Source organism: Lissotriton helveticus, chromosome 3_1 (assembly GCF_964261635.1).
Source record: "Lissotriton helveticus chromosome 3_1, aLisHel1.1, whole genome shotgun sequence".
Classification (NCBI taxonomy): domain Eukaryota; kingdom Metazoa; phylum Chordata; class Amphibia; order Caudata; family Salamandridae; genus Lissotriton; species Lissotriton helveticus.
Genome location: NC_136061.1, coordinates 1,185,334,258 through 1,185,359,968, shown reverse-complemented (window position 1 = coordinate 1,185,359,968; position 25,711 = coordinate 1,185,334,258). Strand labels below are relative to the sequence as shown.

Here is a 25,711-nt window from a genome sequence, read left to right as displayed (position 1 = left end):
ACAGAAACGTACACATACTTACTCTCCTAAACAATCACTTATAGAAACACATACTTATTTAACAGGAACTCTTCAAATCTCTAACTCTCACATATTATCACTTATATACATCAACACCCACATATACTAGATTAAAACATATGTAGTTACTCATAAAGACACTATTGAGACAGTCATTCACTCACTAACACACCCATACACACACTCCTCCACCCATACAGTCCTGCACACATGCTGTCTTTAAAACACATACAAACAGTGAGTTACTTATTCATGCATCTATGCGCTAAGTAATACCCCTATACAGACACTCATACTGATACTCAAAAACCAACTAATAACCCATATAGACACTCATGTAGGTACTCACCAACCCATGCAGTCATTTATACACAAAGTGAGAGACTGATACAGATATTTATATATTTAAAAATTACTCGCTAACCCATGCATTCACTAAGATACACTTAATCAGTCAGCTAAACAATTAATTTTACAAAAACATGATCAATGTATACACTTATGTACCCATTTATTCTTCAAACATACTTAAGATATACATATATAAAACATATTTAATTTTCAGAAAAACACACATTCACTGGATGATGTCATCAGTGATGTCATTTGAGATGTCATGAGTGATGTCATCAGTGATATCAATGACCATGTCATGAGTGATGTAATATGTGACGTCATCAGCATTGCATTGCAGGCGCACAAGTTATAGTTAGCTGAACTACCTATAACGGGGGAAATTCAAAGGTTTCGTATGAGTGAAATGTCCAGCTAACTATAACATATGCGAAACCTATGTTTTTTTAGTGAATATATATATATATATATATATATATATATATATATATATATATATATCAATCACGTCTACACCAGCGTTTTCCTTCCCAATATTCGCGGAAAGAATTACACAGGAGCCGTGGCCTCAGTCAAAGTGCAGGTTTAATTTCCAGACACAACGTCCTACGCGTTTCGGAGTGAGACTACTCCTTCATCACAATATATATATATATACTCTGTATACTATGACACTCTACAACACTCAATTCTATTTCCACTCCACTCTTTGCTACTACGCTATATGCTATTCTACAGTATGCCATACACTCTCCAACATTCCACTGTACGCTAGTCTACTGCACGCCACTCCACTGTATGCCAATTCAATCTATTCCGCTCCACTGTACCTCACTCCACTATACAGTATTCCACTGTACACAAAAACACTCTACCCACTCAAATCTATGTAATTCAACTCTTCGCACTCCACTCTACGCCACTCCACTGTATGCCTCTCCACTGTACCTTACTCCATGTGCGCCACCCCACTGTACCCTATTCCAATCTCTGCCACTCTAGTGTATGCCACTCCACTGTACGCTACTCCGCTGTACATTATTTCAATATATGCTAGTCTACTGAATGCTATTTCACTGTATGCCACTTTAGTCTACGCCACTCCCCACTACACCACGCCAGGGTACGCTATTCTGCTGTATACACCACTGTATGCTAATCCATTGTATACCACTCCAGTCTATGACATGCCACTGTAAACCACTCAACTCTCTGCTAATCTCCGCTAAGATATTCCACTATTTGCAACTCCATTCTATACCGCTCCACTCTATGGTATTTCATTCTACCCTTCTCTACTGTATGCCATTACAGTGTACGCCACTCAATTGTACACTACTCCTCTGTACACTATTCTATGACAGTGCACTGTAAGTCACTCCAATCTATGCTATTCCAATATATGCCACTAAATGGAACACCACTCCACTGTACATTAATCCACCTTACCCAACTCCGCTGTATATTATTCCACTCTCTCCCACTTCACGGTACTCCAATTTATTCAATGACACTCCACTATATGTAACTCCACTGTACGCTACTCCACTTTATGACACTCCAGTGTACGTCACTCTACTGTTCACCACTCCTCTGCATGCTATTCCATTAAATGCCAGTCCACTCTACCACACTCATCTCTACACTTTTCCACTGTATTTCACTCCCCTCTATGCTACTCCCCTCTATGAAACAGTATTCCACTACACTCTAAAACACTATATACCACTCCACTGTAGCACACTACTACACTAGTCGATTTTACCTCACTCCACTGTACAACACTGTACTCCACTCTATACCATTACACCGTAATCCACTATACAGCAGTTTTACACACTCTGCAACATGGCATACCACTCCACTGTAGAACATGCCACTCCACTGTATAACACTTTACTGTATGCTATATCCCTACAGTGTACTACACTCCACGGCACTGTACTAGACGAGACACCACTCCACTATATGACACTTTAATCCACTCTATGCCGCTCTACTCATCTACACTGTATGACACTTTAGTCCACTGTATGCCACAATATGCTCCTGCACTGCACTATACAACACTATACCCCACTCCATACCACTTTATGACACTCTACTCAACTCAATGAAGCTTGACTACATTCACTCTTTTTCATGACAATCAGCTCCACATTATCACAGTTGATGATACACCACTGTATGACACTCAACTGTACTGCATTACATTGTGGAGGGAAGCAGCCAAGACTGACTTTAGCGACTCTGATGTTGCGTTACCATCAGGGCGGCTATGATGTCCCCAATTTCGAGCAATACTATTACTGCGCACAAGCACATTTTGCTGTGTACTGGCTGCACCCTCCTCCGTTCATGGCGCATCTGGCTGTGGAGGACAGTTGTATGGCCCCCACCCTCCGGAAGGATACTTATTCACGCTGGTAAAGGAACGAGGTCGGGACCCATCCACGGTAGACTGTACAGTGACGACATGGAGATGGATGGCGCGCAAGATGGAGACCTTCCTAATGTATTCCCCCTGATTGGCACTGTTGCGCAATCCGTTGCTACAAGTACCGTGTGAGGGACTGGGCTGCAGAATGCTACGAGCACTGAAGTACAGCACCTGAAGTGACCCATATACAGAGGGGCAATTCCGCACTGTTGAGCAGTTTTTCGGGTCCATACACCCACTAGTATGGACATGTTCCTGTACACCCGACTTAGGCAGAACATCAGAGCAGTTACCCAAGCATTCCCAACAGAACCCGATATATTTGCACCACTGCATACGCTACTGCAGACTGATGCACCCACACATGTTATCTCCCTGCTATACAGACAGGTCAGGAGTGGCCCCCCACAGGGGCCCTTGCGAGCCAGGGTGGAGTGGGACAGGGATTTGGAGGAACCGTTGACCGATGACCAGTGGGAAGGGAGCTGCATACAGACTGAGGCGGTCACTGGCAGCAGTCGCTTATGACTCATACACTACAAATTTCTGCACCGACTGTACCATACCCCTGTTAAACTACACCGTTTCCGACTAAGGGAGCATGATAGATTCGAGCGGTGCGGTAAGGAGGGTGCAGACTTCATACACTTGGCGTGGCAATGCCCTAGAGTGGAAGCTTACTGGACAGCGGTCTTTGAAGGGATGTCCGAGATGTTGGGTGTGCAGATTGCAGCATCCCCACTCATAGACCTCCTAGGTCTGACACACACGGTACAGACAGTACACAAGAAATTCCTTGCAATGGGACTTCTGATAGCCAAAGGGAGGGTGGCATGCAAATGTGGGCGAGGGCCGGCACCTAAATTTAAGGAGTGGATACGGGATTTATCCACTTGGCAGGAACAATTACATAACTACGCGGAACAGCTCCCCCTCAGATCCCGCCCCAAAGACATCTGGGGTCCCTTGGTGGCATACCTCCTTGCACGGAATACAGATAATGAAGGAGAACAGTGGGCAGCAGAGGAGGGGATGGACGGAACGGGCGCTTAAGGGAAAAGCTACTGTCATTAGGTGTTCTCACTGAATGGCCGAGGGATAGTATGGAGAGAAAAGAACCTAAGATGGTCTACACCTGTCCGCTATCATGATGCAGATACGGGTCATGCACATTCTCTTATGGCATTAGATATGGATCCCACCCTGAGGTGGGTGGGGTAGGTATATATGTCCATGGGACTACAGCGTTCCAAAATGTACAAGACTTGTCCGGTCACACACTTTGCACTTTTGCGGTGAGGGTGGATGGGAGGGGGGAGTTTGGGTTGTTATTTGGAGCGGTTTTGATCACCTTAATGCTGTACGATTGCACAATGTTGGTAACGAATTGTAACGAACATGAATCCTGTATACTAAGCTTTAATAAAGGTTTTTGAAAATAAAATAAAACGGTACTGCATTACGTGCCACCCCACTGTACAACATGCCGCTACACTCTACAATACTGCACTCCAACATACAACACAACATGCCACTCCACTGTATAACACTTTACTCCACTATACTCAATGACACTGCACTTAACCACACAAATGAAGTGATACTGAACACTATGATTTTAAATACATTCCATTAAAAAATAAAAACCATTTAAATTTAATGAAAAAAGCAAAAGTTAAAGCTAAGTTATACAAACCCAACTTAAACTATACAAACTGGAGGAATTGTAAAGTTCTAGTTATAATTGACATTGCTAATTTATGCACCACTATATAGAGCATACATTTATAATTTACGCATCTCCTTCAATTACGTATATGTCCCGTACCTCCATAGACATTCTTCTCTCATCGATCGCCACACTACATTAACTATAACTCAACACTCTATCATGCATTGTGTTCCACAAAATGATGTAATTTCATATGACATGTGTTATTATAACTGCTATGATTTTAAATGTATATAGCATGCAAGGGTATAACCAGTGCATTGAAACACTGGCCAGCAGCAGCACAACATACCATGAATGGCAGAAGGGAGGGGGCAGGTACATGCACACGGAGAACGGAGGGCAGAAGAAGCAGATTTACCACAGATAGCAGCCTGGATTGGCCAGGGGCAGCAACCTGACCACAAAGGGCAGGAGGAAGGGGCGCAAGCATGCACATGGAGAATGGAGGGCAGGGAGGAGGGAGCAGGTGCAAAGGAAGAGGCAATAAGCTGACCAGAGAGGGCAGGTGTTAGGGGTAGTGGCAACACAATGAACCATGATGCGGCATGGGCATGCATGCACAGAGAAAAAGGAGGGCAGTAGGAGGGGGCAGCGGCATGGGCAAAAAGCTTTCTAGGGAGGCCATTCACCAGTGACAGTGGCAGCACGATGGGCCACAGAGGACAGCAGAAAGTGGGTAGGGGTATATACATGAAAAACAGACAGCAGGGGCTAGTTTGGCAGGTGTAGCAATCTGACTAGGTTGGGCAGGGGCAGTAACAGCACAGCAAGCCAAGGAGGGCAGAAGGGAGGGTGCAGGGGAATGCAAATGGATAACAGCAGGCAGGGAGGACTAAACATAATTGTCTCTACACATTAACCATGGAAGGCAAATCACTGAGTGCAAGATGGAGGTGCTGGGGCCTGCACATGGAGAACGGAGGGAGGGCCGGGGCCTACTTTTCTCTACACAGAATTCATTTCACATGGGTTAGTAACAAACTATTCCACAAGCTTTATGAGACTTAAATTACTATTTCTACTTCTGAATATGTAGAAGTTTTACACCTTACTCAAATTGAGTGGATGAGTGAAGTGCAAAACAACTGTTCACTCTACTTTATAAAGCTGAATGCCACCACTTCGGTAGGCCTAGAAGCAACCCACTTTTGCACCCGGGCCGGCTTCCGAAGGGTGTTTACAAAGAGTTCCCTGTGATTTCAGCTCCAATTTCCTTCTCAGGACAAAAGAGAGGAAGACAAAGATGTCTGTAGATGGAATATTTAGCAGCTGCCAAATACCAAATTCCAAACCATGCTAACTCTCTACAATGCACACTTTCCCACAGTCAACCATGTGCTGATACGTCCTGTTTGATGAGGTTTTAGACACCTATGTTTGGAAGAATGAGCAAGCGATTTCAGTTTCAGTCAGGATTCTCCTTTCTTATTGATGGTGGTCATTCCAGAAACATCAAGAATTGAAAGCTCTACAGCTGTCTACGCATTATATAATTTTCACATGTTCTGACCTACTTTCAGACTTTAATTTACATAGTTTCATGGGTTAGCAAACGACTATTAAACATACCTTTCTCAGACTTGAGCTATTCTTTATACTTCTTCCAAGGTAGCAGTTTTGAACCTTACTCATGTTGAATGGACAAGGTACAAAGTATTTGTTCACTCCACTTTGTGAAGTTGAATCTCGCCACTTCAATACCCCTAGCAGTAGCCTACGTTTCTCACTCTTTGTGAGGGGTGTTTCCAAAGGCTTCCATATGGATTTAGCTCCAATTTCTTTCTCAGCATGTAAACTAGCAAATTAAAGCAGTCTCGCCCATGTCGAAACCATACTAACTTTATACAATGTGCACTTTCCAAAGGTGAATCCTGTGCTGATCTGCTCTGTTTCATAAAGTGATTTCAGACACCCATATTTGAAAGCAGTGGCATGTGGCTTCAGTTTAATTATGTATCCGCTTTTCTTATCTACTGTAGTCATCATGGAAGCCAAAAGAAGTTAGAGCTCTACAGCGGTCTACACATGAAATTATTTTTGTAGTTTTTGGGCATTCTTTCAGACTTTATTTTGCATCATGGGTTGCTAATGCAGCATTCCAAGTACTTTACCCCAAACTGTATTATTTCCCTTCATTCTGGGATTTATTTTACCATAAGATAATATCTTATTACCATACCCCACATTTAAGGATTTTTTTAAGTAAATGGTCAAGTTTTAATTTTTGGATTAGTACCAGCATTGTAGGATGACCTAGTACCAAGTTGCACAACCTTAATTTGTGTGCACAAACCTTAGTGGACAAGGTCAACATATCCAGTTGCTAACTGCAGGTAGGACAGGACCTGCAGAAAGCCTCTAATGCCCTCCTAATTTGAGGCCAATGAAAGTGGGTGACAAGCCTGTCGAAGGTCTTGTCCTGCCCCCAATTCCCTGCCATGGTTACATCATGGGCCCACTCCAATAGGAAGACCCTGCCCTGGCACTGGGAGACCACCAACACACATGTTGTGACAGGCTCAGGAACCTTAGGCTTGCTATATAGGAGACTATTCTCGCAGTAGATCTAGTGCTCACCAGAGGTGTCCCCAGCTGCCTGGGCCTGCTGCCAAAGGCCTTCAAGAGTAGGGTACTCTATCTAGATCTTGCAGTACTCCTCCCTTATGGGACACCCTTCCTGCTGCCAGTTGGCCAGCCCAGGTATGTTCCCCAGGGTGGGAACATCCTCACCTACTTGCTCTAGGACATCGCCCTCAGGGTTATCCTCCTACTGGACCGTTGGAGTCTCATGAGCGGGTTTCCTGCGCTCCTTGCCCGTCCTCTTTTTGACATGCACCTGGGCAGTTCTTGCAGGCTCCAGCTTCTCCTGACTACCCTCATGGGCAGCCATGGATCATGTGATCAGGCACACCCAGTCAATCAGCCCTAACATCTCCAAGGGTGACCTGGATAAAATTAAAAATTAAAGTGACAATGTTGATGCCACATTGGCCCTGTGAATGAAATGCAGCTATTAATCTACGAGGTGTTGTCAAGTTGAAGACAATAATGGTCTAGAAATAGTCTAGAGATGTAGTTTAGGGGTAACATGAAAACAGTGAAGCTGAGATAGGTCTTCATGGCAATGTCGGTGAAAAAACAGTCCGGGTGTGTGGTTTTAGAGGTAACACGAAAACTCCATATGGTCATTCATGCCAAAAGGCTTCATGGAATTTAAACGGTGAATCCAATAGTTTTCCCGTTGTAATAAAGAAATTATGATTGTCTCTTCCCTCGTGTTTGTGAATTATTTCCAAAGTGCACTATTTTTATTGACTGATGTTGTGTCCGGCTTCTGAAAAATGTTGAGCAACAGTGGATTTCATGTGTTTGGTTCTGATATTGGATTTGTGTTAATTCAACGTATTTTTATTTTTATTTCGGTTTGCCCGATGTAGATTTTCCTGTAGGGGCACTTAAACATGTAAATTACATTGGACGTGTCACATGTGGCAGTCACGTTTACTTTGTTCTTATAATCCCTTCACGGGATGAGTGATGTATGCTCCTTTAATTATACTGTTGCAGTTATTGCAATTCCAACATGGTATTGTGCCTTCAGATGTGATTTCCGTTGGTAATTGACTTTAGTGTTGTAGTCCGATTCAGATTCAAAAATGCTTTATTCGGTATATATACGTATATGACCATATAGCAACAGAACATCAAAACATAAAGTAGTACATATACGAAGTATATTCAGCCCATGAATCAACAACAATTCCTAAATCTTCGAATGCAAATACATGTTAAAAAGCAATTTTATCTTTATAAAGCATGTGCAAAATTTGCATTAAAGTGACACATGCTAGCGATTAATAGAAATATGTGCATAATTAGCATTTGGAAAGTGCATCTTTTAGTTTATGTGCAAAAACTAGCAATAATAAAATACATAGGAATTGGAACACAGGTTAAAAAGATTAAAATACAAAATCACTGTTACAATAATGTGCCCATAATGAAGTAAACTTAAAGCACAGATCTAAAGTTCATGGTGTCACTAGTGCAAATACATAATAAGGTGCAATTTTATCTTTATAAAGCATGTGCAAAATTTGCAATAAAGTGACACATGCTAACAATTAATAGTGTTGTAGTCTTTCGCCAATGTTTTTACTTCTGGTGTAAGCGAAGATAGGTTCTTGTTCAAAAATGAAATCCTGCTCCAGCCTGAGTATTTGCCAATGCTTTTTGATTATTCATTTATTCGATGCACTCATTAGGAAGAATTTGGAAACAACTGTGAATTGGTTCTTGGAGGGTCTTTTTTGAGTTCTAAGCAATTCTTTTCTACTTTTGATGAACAATGGTCCCTCGCTTGTAGTAGCACCTGGTCAGGATATCTTTCTAGATTTGAATGTCGGTGCCATCTCTTCAAGTTGTTCTGCCGCTTTCACTGGATTGGATACTATTTTTTTGACTCTTAATAACTGCGAGTATGGTAGGTGTTATTTGAGAGTTGTGGATGGAAACTTTGATAGTGGAGGGTATTGTTTCTGTCCGTGTCTTTCCCATATAAGTCGGTTTCAAAACCCGTGGGTGTCTTTCTTATATTTACGTCCAGAAATGTGATTGTTTGTTGCTGTATTTCAAAGGTGAATTGTATGCGTTTGTCGATTTGGTTAAGTTTGTGCAGTTGCTCTGATAGTAAACTAGCTGGGCCATTCCAAACGATGAAGATGTCATCTATGAATCTTACACATAATTTCAAGTGTGTAATCCATGGTTGTATCGTTAGGAAGTTGTCTTCCTCAAAGTGGTTCATGAAGATATTAGCGTATGCTGGAGCGGCACAATTTCCCATGGAAGTACCTGTTTTTTGTTGGAACCAATCCTCTTTCCACTTAAAATAACTATGTAGTAGGGTAAATTCCATAAGCTCCATGAGAAAAATCTTAGATCTTGTTCATAATCCGTGTGTAGTAAAGCAAGTTCACCCGCTTCTATTCCTTGTTGATGTGGGATAGATGTGTAGAATGAATTGACATCCACTGTGCACAGTACAATTTCTTCATCCTCTACTATGGTTGCTTGACTATGCTTATGTAGGAAATCAGTGGTCTCTTTTATGAATGATCTCATGGCTATGAAGCACAGTTGTAGATGGCGGTCTAGAAACTTCCCCACTGGTTCGTGTAGGCTCCCTTGAGTGGTAACTATTAGTCGGCATGGTGGTCTGACCGGATTTTTATGTATTTTCGGTACCATGAATAACGTTGGGCTCTTTGGATTGGGTTGTATTAGAAATTTCTTGACCTTATTATTAATCACACCTTCGTCAACAGGTTTTTGGACAATGGTTTGCAAAATTACCATAAATTGTTCCGTGGGGTTTGAATCCAGTTTCATGTAGGTATCAAGATCTTGTAAATATGTTGTCACTTGTTCATTTTAATAGCTGGTGTTTAAGATAACTAGCGCATCCGCTTTGTCTGCTTTTGTACACATTATGTCAGTCCTTGATAATATTGCCTTCAGTATACCCAATTCTTTGGCCGTGAGGTTATTGTGTTTGGACTTCTTTTGGCAGGTAAGATTGGCTGTATCATTTTTTACCAGAGATTCAAACATATCTAGCCTTTTATGGCTGATGGGCGCCATATATGTGCTTTTAAGTTGTAGTCCTTTTAACAAATCCTCCTCTTTGCTTGTGGGGGGTTCCATGATGTTTTCAAAAAAGTGACGTAATCTGAGTTTTCTCATTAATTTAAAGAAACTGATGTTAAGTTCCAGGGTGTTGGTACCGGTAGTGGGTACAAAAGAAGTTCCCTTTTGTAGTGTTTTGAATTCAATGTCATTGAACTGGTAGTCTGAGATGTTAATGACTAAGTTGTCTATTGATTCCCTTTCTTGCCTTTCTTCGCGGTTACTGTGCGTGTCTGAGGTTGATCCTTGTCTTTGTCCTTTCCTTTTTCTATTGTTCCTCCTGGGTCGTCCCGTTCTTCTGGGCCTCCCCCTAAAAAAGGCGGTCTTCCAGTAACTGAACTTGATCCTGATGTTGATGCGGCACGGGGTGGGCTTGATGTTGTTGTGAGGGTCGGAATTCTGTTGGTTCTTTCAGTTCTTCTTGACTGACCAGTGGCATCACTAACTGAAGAAGAGGTATCAGTATTAAGGGTGTACGGTTTGTTTTGCCTATGTTTGGCGTAAAGGTCCGCCTATGAGTAGACTTCCCCCATCTTATAATCAATAGTGTCCCTGCAGAGCTTGCATACCTTATGTTCATTGACTTCTGCAGTGTGTTTGGCAAGTTGATTATTGATCTCTTCCAATGTCTTGGTAGGCTCTTCTGCCATCATGGTTTTCTCGAGTTCGGTTTTAACGTAGTAAATTTCTTTGGCTAATTCTTCCAAAATGTTTGAAAGCTCCTCTATGATTAATAGGATTAAATCCAGCGAGCATTTGTTTAGAATAGCAAACCATTGGTCCTTAAATGTTTGTACGTTCTTGCATAAAGAAGGTTTTAATGGTATCCTTAATCCTCTTGGGATCCTTTGAGCCTTGTGGTTCCTGATCATAGTACTAGCGTGCAAGTGCTGGTTTATCTCTTTCTTGGATAAGTATGGGAGCTGTCGTGTGTAATGTTCTTTGGTGCGACTGGAGGCGAAATCAGTGACCTCCTCATGTATAAGCGCATAAATTCTGGAGGCTTCTTCATTCGCGAAGGCAAAGTTTTTTTATGTTTTCATGAAGTTACTACCTTCTTACTGTTTTAGGGAGTGGAGCTACAGAGCATTCAAACCCTATACACTGTGCTGAATAGTTTATGGTATTTGTCAACTTTGTTTTGACTGAAGCAATAACATAGGATCCACTGGCGTAACGAAAAATGGGGGGCCTCCCTCCACGGTACTTAGGGGGGCCCCCTCCGGGCTCAATCAGGAGCTCTCCCGGCCGGAGTTCAGTGCCGAGGGGGCCCCTTGGAGCTAGGGGCCCCCCTGCACCACATGGGCTGCGGGGGCCTGTGTTACGCCCCTGATAGGATCTCAAGAAGACAGCCAGAATAATAGTCCCAGAAAGAACAGCAACAAGCAGAAGGAGCCATAGACCGCACCACAGTCCATTGTTTGGGGCATTTTTACTATTTTGAAAAAAGACAAAAAGTCTTGGTCAAAGGATCACCTGCAGTGTGACTTTTCCAGAGGTACTGGAAAAAATATTCCTTCGGTACCGAAGGAATGCTAAAGCATCACACTACTTGGCATAGCAGAAAGCTGAATGCAGCCAAAGGGGACGTCAGGCAGATGAATGAGCCTCCATATCATCAGCTTTAGTGCACAGTGCTCAGCCTGTGGACACTGTTTCTCCTGATATTCTGCCGACCTGACCCGATATGTCAATCTGCTGCATCAAAACATCGTATTACACTGCTTAACATGCAGGAAATTTCTCTCTATTAGAGAGCAAAGTATTAAAGCCAGAGACTAGCTCTTAGCTGCTCACCAGCATGCCTGCAAAAAGTATTTTTTCTTGTTGGGTCCAAGTTTCTATGCCCTCCTTTACCGTTTCTAGTTCAATCCGAAAAACATGTAAAAATACAAAAAAGTCAAAACTTTAAAAACTTCAAAAATATTCTTTTTAGGACAAATTTAGTATTTAAAAAACTGAAAAAAGAACTAATGTTCGTTGTCATGTCTGTCTCATAATCTTAATATACCTTTAAAGCCTACTGTAGCTCGATATACTAACTATTAAAGTCCTACTCCCCTGTTACAGGCCCCATTGAACCGCAAAGGACTATAACTAGGGAGTAGGACTTTAACAGCCACAACAGCCACCTACTGCAGGCTTTAACATTATTAGTGTTAAATAATCGAGAGAGACCCCTTCACACACCAGGGGAATAGGATACTTGCAACAGTGAAAAAAACAGGGGAATCCCTTGGCGGACACAACTTGAACGTTAGCCCATATATTAGCACAGGTTTCTAACACATGTAGTGCACAAACAGAAAATTTGTTTCAAAGAAAGAGTTTTCACTTTTTATTTTTTTGTTAAAAACATGTCATAAGCAATACACTTTTTTTTAAAAAGATACCACAAAATTATAATTGGATTAAAACATATACAATGTTGTTACAACAATATTCATCTAAAATTCATAAATCTACTACTAGCAAACAATTTTACAGATACAAACTGGTTTTCATACTTATTGACTAGATAAAAAGAAAAGGGGGAAAGACAAACACAGACAGTACTATTTGTCATAAAGATCGCACATCTAGACAGACCAATATTGAAAACTATATCCTGGACCCGCTCAATTTATCTTTTGTCTGCAGGATAAGCTTGGTCACGTGATTGTGCCGGTGTAGGCGTCGACGCGTTTCGATGGCTTTTAACCATAATATACCATCTTTTTCGAGACTGATTGATGGGTCTCTCTTTATAAAGGGCACTGGTTGGTTACCACTTTAGTAAAAGTCCTGTAGATAAACATATTTGTATAAGTATCATACATGGAAGCAATATCTTTATAGTCTTACAAAACACCTAGGTTTTAACTAGAAAGTTGTGTCCATCTTATCCAAGTGCATGAATGGGAGATTCCTATTTCATTGTACATTTCATTTACATGTTCTAAAACAGGTAACTGGCCATAATGAACCTGCCTGAAGAATCTATAAAGGTTAGAAACTAGTCACATTTTTCATTTTATACAGTGCAAGCAGTGTTCAATTAATAACATCTCAGCATATCTGTAACCTTTTATTTATCCAGTTCTAATATATGGGCTTATTGGATCATGCTATGAGATCCTAACATGCTCCTTTCAAAATAGTCCCATCTATGAAAGCAAAAATAGGGTACCACCCCCACGAATTCACCGTGGTCTATTCACAATTTGTGCCTTATATTGTTAACTAGTGCCTCCAGAGGTATATACACAACAGATTCTTGGTTTTCAGATCCTGATTATAAAGAAATGTACGATGAGCCTTCATCTCTACCGTACATATACCTTTCTTTTTCATATGGTCTTGCTTTATAACGAGAGAGTGTTTTTTTTTAAAGTAGGTATGGCAATAGCATTATAAAGCAAGACCATATGAAAAAGATATGTACGATAGAGATGAAGGCTAATCGTACATTTCTTTGTAGATAAGAGTACAATATAATATGAGATCACATATGCAGAAGTGATTGGCAGATATAATCAGGATCTGACTTTAAGGTAAATACCTGATAAAGCCGTTAAAACAACACAATGAGTGTGGACATCATATAAAACAGATCATAGCAACAATTAAACCTTTTTTTGTTGCAGCTTGAATGCACACTAGGATGCCATCACATATAAAATACACAGAATCCAGAGATATGCAGAAAAGCAACATGAAATAATGTAAAAAACCAAGAATCTGTCGTGTATATACCTCTGGAGGCACTAGTTAACTATATATTGCGAAAATTGTGAATAGACCACGGTGAATTCGTGGGGGTGGTACCCTATTTTTGCTTTCATAGATGGGACTATTTTGAAAGGAGCATGTTAGGATCTCATAGCATGATCCAATAAGCCCATATATTAGAACTGGATGAATAAAAGGTTACAGATATGCTGAGATGTTATTAATTGAACACTGCTTGCACTGTATAAAATGAAAAATGTGACTAGTTTCTAACCTTTATAGATTCTTCAGGCATGTTCATTATGGCCAGTCACCTGTTTTAGAACATGTAAATGAAATGTACAATGAAATAAGAATCTCCCATTCATGCACTTGGATAAGATGGACACAACTTTCTAGTTAAAACCTAGGTGTTTTGTAAGACTATAAAGATATTGCTTCCATGTATGATACTTATACAGATATGTTTATCTACAGGACTTTTACTAAAGTGGTAACCAACCAGTGTCCTTTATAAAGAGAGACCCATCAATCAGTCTCGAAAAAGATGGTATATTATGGTTAAAAGCCATCGAAACGCGTCGACGCCTACACCCGCACAATCACGTGAACAAGCTTATCCTGCAGACAAGATAAATTGAGCGGGTCCAGGATATAGTTTTCAATATTGGTCTGTCTAGATGTGCGATCTTTATGACAAATAGTACTGTCTGTGTTTGTCTCTCCCCCTTTTCTTTATATCTAGTTGATAAGTATGAAAACCAGTTTGTATCTGTAAAATTGTTTGCTAGTAGTAGATTTATGAATTTTAGATGAATATTGTTGTGACAACATTGTATATGTTTTTAATCAAATTATAGTTTTGTGGTATCTTTTTTTAAAAAGTGTATTGCTTATGACATGTTTTTAACAAAAAAATAAAAAGTGAAAACTCTTTCTTTGAAACAAATTTTCTGTTTGTGTACTACATGTGTTAGAAACCTGTGCTAATATATGGGCTAACGTTCGAGTTGTGTCCGCCAAGGGATTCCACTGTTTTTTTCACTTTAACATTATTAGAACATTGTGGCCCACAGGAACATAATGCTTTAATATAAATTTATAGCCAGCCTGCCAGGCTATTCCAGCTAAGTAGGGGCATATGTATTAAGCCTTTTTCCCGTTCGCAAATGGGCGGATTCTCAGAATCGGCCCATTACATCCCAAAAGGCCTTTTGGGAAGTACCATCCCAAAAGGGCATCGCAAAATGCGATTCTCTATTTTGCAATGGCATTGAAGGAATCGCAAATTGCAATTCCTTAAATGCAATGTATGAAGCACAGAAAAAGTGCAATTTGGCCATAAGAAATTGCAAATTACCACCAACTTCAAGGTGGTTGTAATTTACGATTTCTTTGAAAAATGCACTTTTTTGCATTTTTCAAAGTGCCATGTGGCGCACCTACATGCCCTTAGGGCATGTAGGTGCGCCACATGTGTACACATACATATTTCAGGGGTGCAACAGGGTGTCTTTTTGACACCCTGGCACCTTTGAAATTGTATTCTCAATTTGCGGTAATCTAATTGCGAATTGCAAATTGAGAATGTCTTCCCATTCACATTCCTATGGGCCTCCTAGCCCATGGGAATGAATGGGAAGGTATTCCTTCATTGCGAATTGCGATTTGCAATTAAGGAATATTAAGAAATCGCATTTATTATTGCGATTCCTACATACATAGCATTTTGCGATTCCTTAATAGCCATTCGCTAAAAATCGCTATTAAGGAATCACAAAAGGGCTTGTTCGTATGTATATGCCCCCTAATGCCTTAAATATTAAATGCTATAGAACTGTGCTAAATTCAAAGATCTATAACAAGGGAGTGAACCTGTAACAGCTGTAATACCCACCTAAAACAGGCTAATGCGGCACAGATAGAAAAATAAAAAATGAGGTGAAACAAAAGTATTTCTCCTCGTTGCGCCAATCTAAGCCTGCTTTTGCATCGTGTTAGTTTTTGGTGCTGCCTTGGATTTATAGATCCTTGTAAATCTGGGGCAGTGTCAAAAAGCAACAGATACCTGCATGAAAGGATGCCATATTTACAAAGCAGTATTGAGCCACAGAAAGTGGCTTGATGCCACCTTGTAAATATGGACCAGGGCATTGCGCCACTGGAACGTCGTTAAGAGAGACGTTCCAGTGGCATATTCCCCTTGCACATATGCCATAGAGTGTTCTGATTAAGAGCAAAGGGTGCAATTTACCCTTTAGCTCACAGGGTACTCTTTTGTAAATGTACTACTGTGCACAGCCTTTGGTTGTTGGCCGCAGGGCCTGGTCTCTGGCCTGGTTCTGTGCCTAACCCCCAGCTAAATGTGGCTAACTTCCCCATTCAATCCACACTACACATACCCTTCGGAAATGAGCAGCAAAGGGGTTGGCCACAGGGCCTTGCCTCCGAACAGGCCCTGAGTCGAACCCCTTTGCAGATGCCAATCCCCTATAGACACCCGCCCCATGTTTTAATTATTTATTTGAATTGCTCACAGCACAGTGACACTTTTGCAGTACAGCCATGCAAGTGCCATCTCATAGTCCCGTGGCACATGGACATGAAGATCCGTGGTACGTGGGCTGAGGTAGGTCCCAAAGCCATATTGCAGTACTGGTGACTCAATTTAAAAAAAGAAATTGGGCCATGGGACGGTGGGCGGGGAGGTCCCTCAGTACATCCCCACACAGATGCTCGGGGTTAGTGTATCCCTACCCTTTCCCAATACCTTTTTATTTTACAGTCCCCAAGTCCTCTAATTGCGGCTGCAACAATTCTCTATGAGTTGCAGCCAGCCAATCAGATCTCTCAATACTACAGTACCGTAATCTTTTCTGTAATTTTGATTGGTCGACTGAGCTATTTAACCCATTTGGCTTTTTGGTACCACAGGATGGTACTGAAAAGGCCAATGGGAGAAGAAGCTCTAACAACCAATCTGAGGCCCCAATCTTTTTAATTACGCTACCACAGTACTCCTTTGCAACCAACCATCCAAAATACCAACCAGATATACCAATATTTTTAACCCTCTTCTAAGAACCTCTTTGAATGCGAATTTCTCAAAAAGAGCTGAATAGATTTACAGCAACCTAATAAACAGCACGATTCCTGAATCAAGTTCTAACTTTATGTCAAATTTGGAGCAATTCAGTTCAGCTGTTTTTTCTGTATCGCTTCCCAACATTTCCAGTGGGAATTAACATCAGAAATTTTGGAACTCTCCCTTTTTCTTGGATGTCGCTTGACGGATCACCCCAAAAATGTTCAGGAAGGAGCTGAGGTGGATGAACATTCATTTTGGAAAGTTTCATTCAGCTCCATCAATTGAAGCTAAAGATATAACCAAAAAATGCTCTTCTTATGAAAACTCTGACCTAATACAGTAGCAACTATTATGTATAGATAGTTGATCGAAATATGATGCATAAATGCTATCTACATCATGAAACCAGCAAGTACATACTAGAAAGAAGACCATACAAATGGTATTCTTAAATGACATGCATAAAGTATGAGAAAATTAAACAGATAACAAAAGTGCAGCGAATTTCATCCATCAGACAACCTAAAAGAAGGAAAAGGGGTACATTACCAGAGAGTATTAGGTCCTTTTACCTAATTCAGCATCACTATAAGGGTGTTTTGTTCTTTGCTGTACTCATCTGTTATGCTAAACAATTGTCTATCAGTGTGTCATAGTTAAAATTTCTGTAATTCCTCAATATTTTTCATGTTACTGTATCTTCTGATTCTTATAATTCAGTTTCTTTTCACTTCTGCTCCTGAGGAAACCTCCCATATTCTTTGTCATGCTCTACTTGAGGTGTCCTCACATGGTTGCTGTAACAAAGGAGTGGAGTTTTCTCTGCCCTGGCAAAACGTTTGGTCACATTGCTGGCACGTGGCCTTCCTTACATTCAGCTTCTTCTCTCCTGGTGGTTGTTTTTCGCGCTGGAGGGTCTTAGCAGAAACATTTTAAGACCACTGTCCTAGACAAAGTTCTTTGTTCTATCACCACCAAACCTTGCCCTCAAAACTGTTTAAATCTCACATGCACTAACTTTCTTATGTAGGAACTTGTGAAATAATCACACATGCATTTCCCCCAAAACTCATGGGGGTATTCAAAAAGGCAACTTACACGTTTGAGTAATTTACTTACCAGCCATTGGTACTCAGGGCCGGACGGGCCGTAGTGGGCACCGGGCAACCGCCCGGCGCGCCGCACAGGTGGGGGCCTGTTTTGGGCACCTGGGGGCCGTTTTTGTTACAGGGCCGTTTTTGCAGCATAGCTGCAAAATCGGCCCTGTAACAAACTCGGCCGAAAACCGTCCCTGCCCTGGCAAAGAGCTCGGCGGCAACCCCAACCCACCCGGGGGGTGGGGGGCTGAGCACTTTGCCAGGGCCGGTTTTGGTTCCCAGTCCGGCCCGGTTGGTACTGCAGCACCCACCCATTGAAACAAATGAAGGTTGGGACTTTAAATCAAACCCCCATTAGGAATAATATTGCATTACATTATTTTTTTTAAAATACATAAAATAATATATATAATTTAATGTTTACAGACATCTAAAAATAATACATTTGGTATTTAACTGGAACATATTTTAACAACTTTTATTGAATGTATAAACTAATGTAATATTCATTTTTATTGAAACATGGTTCAATAACGTTTAGTTACTTCTATACATCAAGTTCAATGATGATTAATACATAATATATAATTATTTGTTTTACTTTAGGTGGGAGTTTATTTTTAATTAAACTTCAGAAAATAGATTATATTTAACTGTATATATATCAATTATTTAAATACATTATTCCAAATTAGGTTAAAAGTGATGTACTATATCTTTAATTCAATATTAAGTTGATTGTTCTGTAGCATTTTTTTCTGCTTTGCTCTACATTTAAAATAAGTGTATGAAATTAATATACATGAATATTTAACATAACAATATGTTTTCCAATTTATTATGAAGGTAAATCAACTTGTTCATATTTTATATTTTACCATAGGGAGCTTCCCACTTCGACTGTGAAGCCTTCCTATGGCAAAGTATAGGGAAAAGTAAAAAAAGATTTTTTTAACTCAAAAATAGATAGTCAAAATATTTGTATGCTAAAATACATGCACATGTACGTCATTTATTTTAAATTAGTGTGTAGCACTTCAGATTCTTATGACGCTGTACTGTGAGTCCTCTGATGCGAGGGAGGTTCCTTATCCAACTCTCTCCATTTTCAGCCATACAATGTCCCAGGAAGATGCTGACACGCTTCCCTATACTTCTTCCAAGTGGTGACATGGCAGCCATCCCTACCATAGTATAACTATTATTTCCTCTACATCACTCCAACTGCTCTCTGTACCTCACCTTAAGTGCCCTAATATTCCTCTCCCCTTCTTGTGAACGTCTCAATCTACATCACACGCCATGCTCTTTGGAGTCCTGGTGCACCGAGATCCGCCTACATCATATTCATAAGCTGCCCCTCCACTTGCCCGGCTCACATTACATTGCCAAATAAAACAGAAATCACATAACATTATCAAATCTCCATTTCAGGAGCCACAGAAAAGGAAATGGATTCCCTTGTGGTGGGCTACATTGATATGAAACACTGCTTGACATCAAGCACAAGACCGGCATGATGGTGATGATATGTCCTACAAGTCGCTGATGCACTACTAGTGCCCATAGGTTGAGAGAGAGACCGCTCACAAAAATCAGGCAATGAAGTTGTGTGTTTTAAGAAGAGAACTATTGTCTCCTACAGAATCAGATAAGAGGACTCCTTAAGTTTAGGATTCCTTTTCAGAGACTTCAGTTTTGTGACATGTATTATGGTGTATATTGAGACATAGATGAACTACCTAAATGCATAATTGTGGGATATCAAAAGTGTAAGCCTTAATGGGCCTACGCAAAATCGGTGTCCAGTCCGTCTCAACACTAGGATGACCAGTGACGCACTCTTATTAATTGATAGTGGTTAGCTGCTCGTTGATGGGTTTAGATTGGTTCTCACTGCTCAAAAATGGTCCATGGTCCAAAAGAAGAACAATTGCTTTGTTGCTCTTTGGAATATTCAGGCATTCTGTCATGTGTGCTATTAGAGTTGACGGTATTAAATATTTGCTTTATAAACTTTCAATGTGTTTTTAGAGTAAGGACAAACGGGTGGGGATTTACCAATGGTGTAGTAAGGAAAACAATCCCAGTTTCTACCACGACGTTTAGAAGTTGAACATTAGTCCCATAATTGTGGAGTCAATGTGCCAATAAGGTTTAACAGCTCAAAAAGTATTCTTCTATGTCATAGGGATGTAACAATTAGAGGTATATCGCCACCAAAAAATAAATCTGCTAATTTACCAATGTACATTTCTGCCAAATTTACTCTTGTAGAATGTTCCCTTACAGTGAGGATGAATGTAATGGAAGTACACATATAAAAAACTTTGATTATTATGCATGACCACCCCTGCAGATTATCGTAAATGGCCAAGAACCCAAAAATCTAGTCAAATCATGGGTGTAAATCCACGACAAGCACATTACTAGCTTTTTATAATACTTTTGTATTGACATAACAGTAATTAACTGCGCCTGGAACACTCAAGTCTATCGCAGAAGAGGTGAGGCATAGAATTAAATTAGACGACTGGTATATTTCTATCTTGCATAAAGAATCTTATTACAGTTGCTAACATTGTGTAAATATTTCCTATTACCTCAAGTTTCGACACTGATACAGTGAGTTTAAAATAATACAGGCTTGCAGTGTTCAAGAGATGTTATGAACATGTGTATTCAATAACACGGGTACTCGTGTTGTTTTATCCAAGTTGAGAGAGAAGAACATTACAGTGAGACTCTTGAGTCAAACTTGTGACTTGTACGTTGAATGATAACTCAGCCACAGCAGACCAGCCATCGAACTATCTTACCAGCTGGGAAGGATAACAGTGTGGCTGGGACACTTACTTTTCTTTTTTTTCTCTTACCTTCCGACTCACAGTGGCAAGTTCGCTTGATGCCTTCCAGCAGCAGCTGCACTCTGCACTGAATGTTGAAAAGCGCCTCTTCGTTATCTGTTCAAGAGAGAAAGACACACATAGGCAGCCTCGAAATATTACAGGTTATCAAGTTGATGTTGGGCCCCTACACTGACCTCCAGATGGGATGAAAAAGCTTGAAGATATCATTCTGTCATTTGGGACTGTCATATGCAGATGATAAACAATTGGTTTTTGCCCTCACTCATAAGCAGGATCCCTGCTCCCCGGCCTTAGGCCCCGGTTTAGAAGTTGTGGTCAGCCGCAGATTGGTAACGCGGGCACTCGGGCAATGCCGAGGGGGCGGTGTCTGAGTTCCTACTGTGGACTGCTTTTTTGAGCAGTCTGAGGTCGATTTGGGCGGTTTCTCTATTTTCGGAATACAGCCAGTGGGTGGCTGAGCGGCCTTTCTGCAGACAGATGGGCGCTCATTACCACCACCCCCCGCCACCAACACCGCCGGTACCCCACCCCCGGTTTAGCAACAGGCAGAGCTATCACTCCCTTTGTCTCGCTGGCCGGCCCATTAATGTATTCACATACTGAGCGGGGCAGGAGGCCTCAGTAGAAGTGGCCTCACTTGTTTTCAGGTGTGTTTCACTAGTGTAAACTAATGCATCCATTTTTTTAAGCCCCCCCCCCTTCTTTTTAATGCAATTACGCTGAAGCAGTGATTTGAGGAAAGGCATTATGCAAATAGGCGCCGATTTTTTTGTGTGTGCCCGGGCCGATTTTCAATCCCAATCCGACCCTGGTTGTGGTCAATTGGATGTACAATTCTGCCCAGAAATTAAATGGAGAGAAGACAGAACTTATGATTCTTAGAAATTCCCCGAACCTTCAGCTGGACCTGGGCTGGCTGAGCCTCCTGTGCACTCCTCTTTTTTCCAAGTGGGCCACAAAAATGTCTAGGTTTCTGGTTAGATAAGCCACTGACATAGAAACTCAGGCCACAAAACTAGCTGCAGCATGCTATGGCATCCTTAGGACTCTCAGGAAAATTCTTCATCTGCTCCCTCTATCTTCCAAAAGAATAGTAGTCCAGACTTTGATTCTATCTCACCTGGACTATGGATATTCCCTGTATTTAGAAGCCCCAAAGTCTGTAGTAAGGAAACTGGAGGTTTTGCAGAATTCGGTGGCTCGGTTGCTCTATAAAGTTCCCAGACATGAGCCAGCCCTAGAAGCTCTTTGGTCCCTTTTTGGCTCCCTGTGGCCCAAAGGGTCAAATTCAAATCCCTCTTAGCAGCTCACAGGGCATTTTTGGACAAATGCCCTTTAATTTCCCAACCCCTGATTTCTCCCTATGCCTCTACCAGAAATCTGTGGTTAACTAATTCCCAATTTGGACTCATCCCATCCATTAACCAAAGCCAGAAGTGGAGGTCAGGCCTTTTGATACAATGTTGCCAAGTTATGGAGCTCCTTGCCCCCCACCCTAGGGACAATCAACCAGGAAAGTCCTGAAAACATGGTTGCTTGACTGCTCCCACCACTAATGTTTTGATCAGCTCTTTGCGTACTTAGCGCTGGGACTCTTAGGGGTAGCCACGCTCTCTATAAGTGCTTCTAAGATAAGATAAGAAACCAGTCTGTCTTGGGATAGTGGATGCAGATGAGTTGGCCATTACTGAGTGCTCAATGGGGAATTTTTCACGCGGTTGTAGGCTCGTTTGTAGGTCTACTAAGGCAGCTGCGAAGACTTGTTTCCATTCTATCCACCTCGACTCTACAAACTATTGTGTCTGCCACAATCATCTCGAGGTAGGACTATGGAAATGCTCTTTATCTGGGGCTCCCTCGAAAGCTCCTGAAGAAATTACAGGTGGTCCAGAATGATGCGGCCAGGCTGATTTTCTCATTACCACGGAGCACACGAGCGACACCACTTCTCCAGAGGCTGCACTGGCTGCCCATTGAGCACAGAGTGCAATTCAAATGCCTCTGCATAGCCCATAAAGCTATCTATGGAGAGGCTCCAAATACATCAAAGATCGTCTGAGGAAGTACGTGCCTGGCAGAACCATGCGCTCTTCTGAAACCTGCAAACTAACCCCTTTGAGATTCAATCTTAAATCGAAGGGAGGGAGAGCTCTGTCGGTCCTTCTCCCTCAAATCTGGAACGACCTTCCAGCATCCCTGCAAGAGGAGGCAATGCTGCTACCCTTTAGAAAGGCGTTAAAAATGTACCTGTTTAAAAAGACGACATCCCCAACGTAAATGGCCAACTGGATGAGGGGGCGTTACCGATAGCTATGTGTTATGTTCCTTTCTTTTGGAAAAGCGCTTAGAGACCAGTGGTGATTTGCGCTATACAAAACTACAGTATCATAACATAACATAACATTTTCCACTGCAAGGAATATTGGAGCGGCGCTGTTTTGGCCACTAATGGATTTGAATCAATTGACATATGAAACCCAGTTTCAGAACTGAATAAGCTAGCAGGAACGCGACTGAGCTATAAATATGAGAATGAAACGAAGGTGTGTTCTCAGCCATCAGTCTTACACAGTTTGCATGGTGGCCTCCTACTGCTGTAAGAGATTTCTTGGGTGCTCTTTCGGTCTATTCACCTTTGTTTCCACATCCCCTGCTACCTCATGTTTTAATGGTGAGAAATTTGGCAGCCAGTTAAACAAAGAATCGCTTCGGATGGCCATCATGGTCGATAATCAGGGGAGACAGTGAGTATGCTGATGTGGGCCGAAGTTTCCTGCTACGAATCTGACAGAACCCAATCTGGGAGCACTTGATCCCTGTTCCTGAATATTTGAACATGGTTCTGCATAAGTCAGGTGGTGGTGGGGGCATAGTAACACTTCTGAGGTTGAGAGCCCAAGGTACCACACAGCCTCGTGACCACCATGTGGAAAATGGCTTTTGGACGAACATGCAACATAAACAACTTGATGACTCACCTCCATGAAGCACCCTCACAAACATTTCTGAGTCTGATCTGGAACAGAAAAAAAAGAAATCTCTGCTGATGCCAAACAGTTCCTCTGTATTCACAGGCACACAATGACAACCAGCATCAGGCGTTGCTCTGATTTACATGGCAAAGCTGTTATTCCAGCAAATCGGCAAAATTATCCGCCCCCAAAAACATATGAATACCCTGAAACAAATATTACACTGTTGAGAATTCCACATAAACACTTAAAAGGGCTTTCTAAAACATTAAAAAACAAGCATGGGCTAAGACAATAGGCCTGGCGTGCCTGAGAGTATTTTGGCCCCTCCAATACATGTTTTGTCATGGTTTTTGTAAACATTTGTCGTTGGTGAAGAGACCAGGTCCTTTTTAGAATTGTCTAAAGGCAAAACTACGTTGTTGTCTCAAAACGAAATATTACCCTTGTAGCCTCTGACATTAAGGGATCCGCTATGTGTGTGTGTGGGGGGGGGGGGGGGTTGTCCTTGTGAAACAGCAGAATACCCTCAGTCACAGTGAAGCTGGGTAATGGCGAAAGTGGACTGACCCTTTACCCCACCCAGGCTGTATGCAATAGTGGCCGCCGAAGACACCAACAACCAGCACCAGGGAACAACTTAAAAAAGAGTCGAGTTTTCATCGTAGCATTTATTCAAAAACATGTATGCCATCAACTGGAATCAGTGCAAGTCAATATCATCCAATCAACAGGGATTTCCAAAAGAAAAGATTACATTAATTAATTTGAGAGGGAGAGCTAATTATGAGTAGTTTACAGGGTGGCATTATGTTACTGATCCCTTCTACGACCCCAAGTTTTGTTTACTTACCAATGCCACCTTCAGTTACTGTGAAGATGAAAATCTGCTCCTTCTGCACAGGTGTTACCAAACCGATGATTCAACAGGTTTCAAAATGGCGACCAAGACTGTCAAATGAGGAGCACCCACGGGCACACCAGGTCACAATAATCGGCAGCAAGAAAGTGTATCGGAAGCAAAATAGTGTCCACGATTAATTTCTGTTCAAACTAAGAAAACTATTTCTGGGATTATCTGCACACCCAGCAATCGAACTTCGTACATCAATCTGTACTGCTCACTCCCTGGCGAAGCAAGCCCCAGAGAGGGGCAACGAATAGTTGTTGATGTCAATAGTTCCTTCGGACAAGGAGCCGTTCAGTGTTCATGCAGCAGGGCATGCTGAGTGATTGCTGGGTAAATAAGGCTCATTATTTATTGAAAATTCCTGCTTGTAACTCACTTTGTCGCTAAGGCGTTGCTAAGGATCTTACCTGCACTGTATGCAGAGCCAGGCGAGCACTTGAGCCGACAGGTGTGAAAGTCGCTCCTTGGAGACGGTTGATATCACATTCCACTGTGTTGCCACACCACAAGCACGTCTCGAGACGCTATGAAATGCCAGGCTCCCATAGGGCACTGCTTTAATATCCGGGCCCGAAAGGGCGAGCCTGGTCTCTCACTGCAGGGTAGATCTGAGTTAAAAGGGGCTACATGTGCACTGGGGTGCAGCAGGCTGAGTGCATGCAGCAGGCTGAATGCATGAAACAGGCAGATGATGAGAGCAGGCGCAGCCGCTTCTTTACATGCAAAGGCAATATCAGGGTGCAACGAGCTGGCTGCTTAGTCAGGTTTAAAGGGCAGGTAGAAAAAGTCAGTGGATCGAAAACAGTTCTGTCAGGCAAGAGAGAA

General features: G+C 41.7%; 1 protein-coding gene across 1 annotated transcript in view; it reads right to left on the bottom strand.

Annotated features, from left to right (window-relative positions):
- The window catches only part of LOC144824901 (uncharacterized protein CXorf65 homolog), a 129,882-nt gene extending 104,694 nt beyond the window's left edge, over positions 1-25,188 (bottom strand). Inside the window, exons 1-3 of the mRNA XM_078683873.1 lie at positions 24,830-25,188; positions 23,983-24,020; positions 21,011-21,097 (exon numbers count right to left, since the gene is read on the bottom strand). Coding sequence (XP_078539999.1) covers positions 21,011-21,097; positions 23,983-24,007 — 112 coding nt within the window. The 5' untranslated portion in view covers positions 24,008-24,020; positions 24,830-25,188. The remainder of the gene's footprint in view (positions 1-21,010; positions 21,098-23,982; positions 24,021-24,829) is intronic.
- Positions 25,189-25,711: the final 523 nt, after the last annotated feature.